The sequence below is a fragment of the Sceloporus undulatus genome, chromosome 5 (assembly GCF_019175285.1).
Source record: "Sceloporus undulatus isolate JIND9_A2432 ecotype Alabama chromosome 5, SceUnd_v1.1, whole genome shotgun sequence".
Taxonomy (NCBI): Eukaryota; Metazoa; Chordata; class Lepidosauria; order Squamata; family Phrynosomatidae; genus Sceloporus; species Sceloporus undulatus.
Window position 1 is genome coordinate 101275936 of NC_056526.1, and position 8473 is coordinate 101284408.

Genomic DNA, 8473 nt, shown 5'->3' on the forward strand with positions numbered 1-8473 from the left:
TTATGGAGGAAGGAGTCTCTTCTTACAGGCTAGCCCTGCTGGAGCTGAGCCTGCCTGGCCAACTCCCTCTCAGGCTGGAGGATGACAGTTATGGAGGGAGGAGTCTCTTCTTCCAGGCTAGCCCTGATGGAGCTGGGCCTGCCTGGTCAACTCCCTCATAGGCCGGAGGATGACAGTTATGGAGAGAAGAGACTCTTCTTCCAGGCTAGCCCTGATGGAACTGGGCCTGCCAGGTCAACTCTCTCATAGGCCAGAGGATGACAGTTATGGAGGGAGGAGTCTCTTCTTCCAGGCTAGCCCTGGTGGAGCTGGGCCTGCCTGGTCAACTACCTCGCAGGCCGGAGGATGATAATTATGGAGGGAGGAGTCTCTTCTTACAGGCTAGCCCTGATGGAGCTGGGCCTGCCTGGTCAACTCCCTCATAGGCCACAAGATGACAGTTATGGAAGGAGGAGATTCCTCTTACAGGCTATCCCTGATGGAGCTTGGCCTGCCTGGTCAACTCCCTTGCAGGCCAGAAGATGACAGTGATGGAGGGAGGAGTCTCTTCTTCCAGGCTAGGCCTGATGGATCTGGGCCTGCCTGGTCAATTCCCTTGCAGGTTGTAAGATGACAGTTATTGAGGGAGGAGTCTCTTCCTTCAAGCTAGCCCTGATGGAGTTGGGCCTGCCTAATCAACTTCCTCATAGGCCATGAGATGACATTTATGGATGGAGGAGACTCTTCTTCCAGGCTAGCCCTGATGGACCTGGGCCTTGCAGGTCAACTCTCTCATAGGCCGGAGGATGACAGTTATGGAGAGAGGAGTCTCTTCTTCCAGGCTAGCCCTGATGGAGTTGAGCCTGCCTGGTCAACTCCCTCGCAGGCTGGAAGATGACAGTGATGGAGGGAGGAGTCTCTTCTTCCAGGCTAGCCCTGATGGAGCTGGGCCTGCGTGATCAACTCCCTCATAAGGTTTAAAGGCACAGTATTTAGGGTTAGATTCGAATTTGGCTATCATCTGTGTGTCATCCGTCTTTCTGTGTGTGTATGTTTGATCTATCTATCTATCTATCTATCTATCCATCCATCCACCTACCTACCTACCTACCTACCATACCTATCTATCTCTGTCATCTCTCTCTCTGCCATCTATCTATCTATCTATCTATCTATCTATCTGTCCATTTACATCTCTTTCTCTGCCATATATCTGTGTATCTACGCATTTACCCCCCTCTCTCTCTGTCAGAGAGAGAGGGTCCATAAACTTTCCCCCCAGATGCCCTCCTTTTCCAGGACATGCCCTCCATTTCTCCCTCCTGTCCAGGTGGACTTGCAAAATGCTCTCTCTCTCCCTTTGCAAGCTCCAAAACCAGACACACAGAAACACACAAGAGAGAGAGAAAGGAGGAGGCTGGGGCCAGAAGCCTGCGCAATTCCATGTCCTCCTTTTCCAGGGCATGTCCTCCATCACTTCCAAAGGCTTTGTCTGTGCCTTCTCCCAGGAGAAAGCTGCAAAGAGGAGGAAAGCCAGGTGTGTGTCTGTCCCTTTAAATTTTCTCTCTTTGGCAAAAAAAGTCACCTGGGGAATGAAGGCATGGGAGGCTTGCTCTCCCCATGTCTGGCATTACGTGAAATGAGTCACTTTGCAAGCAAAAAGGACTCCTAACTCTAGTAGTTTTGCGAACTTACTTCCTCCTCATTGACCTCCCATTCACCCCAGATTCCCTGTGGACTGGCTGCTGTGTCATGTGGAGGACAGCTGCATATTTGCCCTTGAACCCTACATGACCCTGCATTGCCCTCACTTTAACCTTCCAATTTTGCCCCGTTTAACAATGTCCATAGAATCATAGAGTTGGAAGAGACCACAAGGGCCATCCAGTCCAACCTCCCGCCATCCAGGAACTCTCAGTCAAAGCATACCGGACAGATGGCCTTCCAGCCTCTGTTTAATGACCTCCAAGGAGTGAGACTCCACCATTCTCTGAGGAATTGTGTTCCACTGTTGCTCAGCCCTTACTGTCAGCCCTTACAGGTCCCTCACTTGTTTCCCCAACAGACCATATTCAACCAGAGACTTCTGGCAGGTAGAGGTGATGCTGTTGACAATAGGACAAAATGTTGTATGTCATTAATGATCTAACATTTCTTCCCACTCACCAACCCACTAGTGAAAGTGAAAAAGTATGTCTTCTGTACAAGAAAAAAAGAAAACCCTGATTAATAATTTAAAACCTTGACTTACATCATGCCAATGGACATTTTTATCTCCTCGAGACCAGTGTAAGATCTCATCACACATGATCTTGAAACATTTCCCACAGCAGTTTCCTTCTTTGTGAATGTATTTATATCCCTGGGGAAAAAATGGAAAAGATATCAGATTTCAAAAATGGTCGGTGGTAGGAAAAATTAGTAGGTTTCCATGTCTGAGCAAGGACTCAAACCCTGGTCTCCAGAGCCATAGTCCAATGCTTAAACTACTACACCACTATGGCTTGTAGTGTTGTGTCAACTTATTTTTCTCATCTCATTCCTATAGATCCATGTGATATTTTTCTTTTAAAAACCTGTCTTTTCTAAAGGCCAATTTTTTAAAATTGTTCGTCTGTCTCTCAGGGGGCAGAGAGAGATTGTTGACAAATATCCCAGAAAGATCAAAAGGCAACAAGCCAAACATTTACAGTAATTACATATATGGATGCTAATTTAATTTGCATCACAGAGCTTATGTATAAGTCCCCCCCCCTTTTCAAAGCAAACGGTGACCAGAATAAAATGGGAAAAATAGGTTTGGGAGCAGAAGTCCATACAAGGAACTTCTCTCAACTTGAAAGAACTTGAAAGTACACAGCAATAACAACAAGCACATATAGTTTTGTTGTAGTCCAAACAAGGAACCTTAGAGTTAGACAGGACCCCTGGGGGTCATCTATTCCAACTCTGTTCTGCCATTCAGGAATACATAGGCTCCTAGAGTTGGAAGGGACTCCAAGGACCATGGTTTTCTGCTATTCAGGAATACATAGACCCTAGCATGGTGTTTTCTTGGCAAGCTTTGTTCAGAGAAGGTTTTCCATTGCCTTCCCCTGAGGCTGAGAGAGTGTGACTTGACCAAGGCCATCCACAGGGTTTCATGGCCACATGATAATTGAACCCTAGCCTTATAGTTTACACTATAATACCAGTTGGTGCATGCTAAGCCCATCTGTGGAGATGTGCATTCTGGAGGGCAGGTCTGAATCCTTATAAACCCAATGGGTGACCTTGCACAGGTCACACTCTTTCAGCCTCAGGGGAAGGCACTGGCAAACCTCCCCTGAAGTTCTGAACCCATCTTGCCAAGAAAACCCCATGATAGGGTTGTCTTAGGTCTCCATAAGTCAGAAATGATGAAGCCATGAAACAAACAACATCTATATCAAAAAGGTGAGAAATGAATCTAGATATGCTGGTTGACTGCAACTCTCAGGAGCCACAGCCAGCATTGTTCACAGGCCAGGGATGCTGGGAGCTGTAGTACAACATCTGGAGCAATGAATTTGCCTATTCCAATCATCCAAATGACAGGATCAAAATTCAAAATGACCTTAATAGATTAGAAAGCTGGGCCAAAACTAACCAATTGAATTTTAACCAGGACAAATGTAAGTTACTACACTTAGGCCCTTTACAGACCAGCCTGAAAGACTGGCCTGGGGGCAGAGTCAAGGCATAACGTCCTCATGATGCATGTCCAACTCTACCCCACCAGGGCGCCCTGACACCATGAGCTGCTCCACATGGCGTGTGGCAGCATGGCACACCTCTGGTGCTGTGTCCATACGATGCAACCCCAAAAGGAGCACCATATAGCTGTGCTCTTTCAAAGGCACAAAAAGGAGCCGCTTTTGGCTCCTTTCTGTGCCCTCGAAAGGCCCAATTGGGGCCATGGCATGAGGTTGCCGCAGCCCTGATCTGGCTAGGAAAGAGGCAGCTGCAGACCACCTCTTCAGCATAGTCTGTTGAGCCCTTTGGGCAGAAAAAATGAAATGAACAGATGTAAGATTGGGGACACCCAGCTTGACAACAGTGCATGTGAAACAGATGTTTAAATCTTTGAAGGTATGCCTATTAAGGATGGAGCAAGCTTGTTTTCTGTTGCTCCAGAAAACAAACTATAGGGGGGGGGGGGGAATTCACCCAAACATTAGGAAGAACTTCTTGACAGTAAGTTACAATAAAATCCAAGAAGAAAACAATCCCTATAAATACTAAAGCAGGGTTAAACAGTGATAGTATAAAAACATTAAAAACTATTAAAACATTAAAACATTCAACTAGAATTTGGAGGAAAATAAGCAGACAAGGAGGCATTTTTCATAATCGTTTAATTTTAAATTGATATGGAAGTAAATTATTGTGTGCTGCTCCTGCCTCACAAGGTATTGAGAAGTACATTACATGTTTCTGAAAAAAATCAGTAATTTTGGTAGTTCTGTCACCAGCTATTTCCCCTCTCTGATCTCCAGACAAGAGGCAGAAATTACTCAACACTTTCTTTGCTTCAGTCTTCACAGAAAAGGCAAAGGTTGCTCTGTTAATGTATATTTGTATTAGTATTGAAAATGTCCAGATGTGACAATAGTTGTTAGAGTTTAAAATTGGTTGCAGCTGAAGGCCAAAAAGTCTAGGCCTGAAAACAAAGTGTTCAAGGACAACGGACGAGACAAAATGTAAGCAAGTTATGTTTTCTGTTTGTACTATGATTGGTTCCTGTGTTGCATGGCAACTTGTGGGAAAGAGGTGTGATCACTTTGTGGGAATGTTTATTCTTTTGAGAGAACAAAGACTGATCTTATGTTCAAGGTTTTTTTTTCCTGTGAGCATGGACTCTGAAAGAGAAAGATGTGTTGTACAGTTGTAGCTGTTAGTTTTTGTAAATAGCAACTAAGACAATAAAAGCCCTCTGAAGAGTGAAGCATGCTATAGTATTTGTTTCTTTAATTAAGCAGCTGTTTCACTAGGCATTGTTCCATCAAGCTTTTCCTGTGTTGGAGTTTGCTTTGATCCTGAGTTCCAGAGAAGACTGCATCTGCATCCAATTGGTACCAGTTCAGAACCACGGGGCAAGAGATATCACCCAAAACAAAAAAAATTCTAACATGATGATAAAGGAGGAGGGGACAGAATAGGGGAAATTCAGCAAAGAATAAGTAAAGAGATAGTACACAAATATCTGGTTAATCTAAATGAATATAAGTCTCCAGCACCTGATGAACTACATCCAAGAGTATTAAAAAAGCTGGCAAATGTAATATTGGAGCCATTGACAATAATCTTTGAATCATGGAATCAAAGAATCATAGAGTTGGAAGAGATCACAAGGATCATCCAGTCCAATCCCCTGCCATGCAGGAACTCTCAGTCAAAGCATCTCCGACAGATGGACATCTAGCCTCTGTTTAAAGACCTTCAAGGAAGGAGACTCCACCACCCTCCAAGGGAGTGTGTTCTCTTGGATAACAGGAGAAGTCCCAGCAGACTGGAGGAGGGCGAACATTGTCCTCATCTTTAAAAAGGGGAAAAAAGAAGATCTGAACAATTATTGTCCAGTTATTCTGACATCAATACCAGGAAAGATTCTGGAGCAGATAATTAAACAGAGAGTCTGTGAACACCTAGAAGGTAATTACATAATCACAAAAAGTCAACATGGGTTTCAGAGAAACAAGTCATTCCAGACAAACGTGATGTCTTTTTTTATATAAAATTACCAGCTTGGTAGATGAAAGGAATGCTATGGATATAGTATATCTTGATTTCAGTAAGGCCTTTGAAAAGGTTCCCCATTACATCCTTGCAAACAAACTAGTAAAATGTAGGCTAGACAAGGTAACTGTTACATTGATTTGTAATTGGTTGACCGGCCAAACCCAAAGGGTGCTCAACAATGGCTCCTTTTCATCCTGGAGAGAAGTGACCAGTGGGATCCTACAGGGGTCTGTCCTGGGCCCAGTGCTATTCAACATCTGTATCAATGACTTGACAGAACTGAGGGCATACTTATCAAATTTTCAGATGACACCAAATTAGGAGGAGTGGCTAATACCTCAGAGGACAGGAACACAATTCAAAATGACTTGAATAGACTAGAAAGCTGGGCCAAAGATAACAAAATGAAATTCAAATGCAAGATACTGCCCTTAGGGCAGAAAAATGAAATGCACAGATATAGAATGGGGGACACCTAGCTGAATGAAACTACGTGTGAAAGGGATCAAAGAGTCCATGTAGAGCATACACTGAACATGAGTCAATAGTACAATGTGGCGGCTAACACGGTCAATACAATTTTAGGCTCCATCAATAGAAGTACAGTGTCTAGATGAAGGCAAGTAATAGTGCCACTACACCCTTAAAGGGCTTGTGGGGACTTACTTAGAAGAAGTGAGTCAGAGACTTGCCTCTGGAATTAACTAGTAGCCAGGAGCTCTGTACATAACTAGAGTCCTAGTTGACTGAGCTCGCTACCAGAGTTTGGCAACAAAGGCCAGGCCAACAGGGGTTCGTTACACTGGTTTTTAGCAGGGGAAGCCCACACTCTTGTTCAGTGCCTCCTTAAGACTTCTCAGTATGGACACTGATGGACCTGCTGCAGTCACCTGCAACACTTGTAGGATGTTTGTCTTGTTGCCCAGGGATGTGGGGAACTTTACCTGCACCAAGTGCAAGTTGATAGCCCTCTCAGAAGAGAAAGTACAGCAGCTGGAGACCCAGGTAGCTACACTTCAGCATCTTAGGGAGCAAGAGGATTTCCTGACCAGACAGTCCTGAACAAGAAACACACAGAGGAAGTTGCTGGGGAGGATGAGGTCAATTCACATACAACAGAGGTAGATGGTTGGAAGAATGTCACACACAGAAATAGGAAAACTAGGAAATGTTCTGTGAGCTTGCAGCAACAGAATTGATTTGAACCTCTCTCTATTATCAAGGATGATGAGGAACAGCAGCAAGGACAGACTTCAGGGATAGAGCAAGGGACCCTGGGAGTTCCACCAAAGGGAACAGCTGCTGCTAAGACTCGGAGGAGGTATGTGCTGGTCATGGGGTATTCCTTGCTGAGAGGTAAATAGCAGAGGTGAATAACTGGCTCCATAGATGGTGCCTCCAAGAACAATTTCGATTTTTGGATCATGGTCTGAGGTTCCATGAGGGGGGACTTCTGGCAAGGGATTGGTTGCATCTCATGCCAGCTGGCAGAAATGTTTTTGCCAATAGTCTCAAAAATTTAATCAGGAGGGTTTTAAACTGAGTTATGTGGGGGAGGGAGACAATATTGTGGAAGGCAAAAGGGCTGGAGAAAATAGTCAAAATGTCATAGAGGGAACAAGACAAACAGTGAAAGGACACAAAAAATGGAGGCAAAAAATCTTTCTCAAGCAGCAAGTCGGGGGGACCCATGGTTTAAGATGTCTCTACACTAATGCACAGAGCATGGAGAATAAGCAAGATGAACTTCAACTCCTAGTACAACTAAGCAAATATGATATAATAGGCATCACTGAAACCTGGTGGGATGAGTCTCACGAGTGGAATGTAGAAAATAGAGGGGTATAAGCTTTTCAAGAGAAACAGACTAAACAGGAAAGGAGGAGGAATAGCCTTATATGTCAGGGACATTTACATCCGTGAAGAGATCCAGGACATCAATCCTGGAAGCCAGGTGGGGAGCATCTGGATAAAAATTAAAGGGGAGGGAAAAAACAGGGATGTTATTTTGGGAATCTACTACAGACCCCCAAGTCAGATGGAGGAACTGGATGATGTCTTTCTAGAACAGATGATCACACACTCAGAACAGAGAGATGTTGTAGTGATGGGTGACTTCAACTATCCTGATATTTGCTGGAAGTCAAACTCAGCCAAAACCTCAAGGTCTAGCAAATTCCTCACTTGCCTTGGAGACAATTTCATTGTCCAAAAGGTGGAGGAGGCAACAAGGGGAACAGCCATTTTGGATCTGAGGTGATATGATAGCCCTGTTTAAATTTTTGAAGCGATGTCATATTGAGCAAGGAACAAGCTTGTTTTCTGCTGCTCCAGAGACTAGGACTCAGAACAATGTATGCAAGCTACAGGAAGAGAGAATCCACCTCAACATTAGGAGCAACTTCTGATAGTAAGGCCTGTTTGACAGTGGAACACACTCCCTCGAAGTTTAGTGGAGTCTCCTTCCTTGGAGGTCTTTAAGCAGAGGCTGGATGGCCATCTGTCAGGTATGCTTTGGTTGAGAGTTCCTGCATGGCAGGGGTTGGACTGGATAGCCCTTGTGGTTTAATATATTTTTTGGATGACAGATCCCTGGGCCTTTTACCCCACCACTTTCACCAAATTAACACAAACCCTTTTAACAATCTTCGGCCTGTCACAGACAGCCAAAATAAAGCTGCTTCGAGTCACAGTGGAGGTATGGTGTTTCAATGATGCATGCGTCCTAAGAGTC

The 8473-nt window shown here is 44.5% G+C and overlaps 1 protein-coding gene across 4 annotated transcripts in view; it reads right to left on the reverse strand.

The window, feature by feature from the left end:
- The window catches only part of VWF (von Willebrand factor), a 247354-nt gene that overhangs the window by 62805 nt on the left and 176076 nt on the right, over nucleotides 1-8473 (reverse strand). For all 4 annotated transcript variants that reach the window (XM_042469124.1, XM_042469122.1, XM_042469123.1 and 1 more), the window contains one exon: nucleotides 2231-2341. In XM_042469124.1, coding sequence (XP_042325058.1) covers nucleotides 2231-2341 — 111 coding nt within the window. The remainder of the gene's footprint in view (nucleotides 1-2230; nucleotides 2342-8473) is intronic.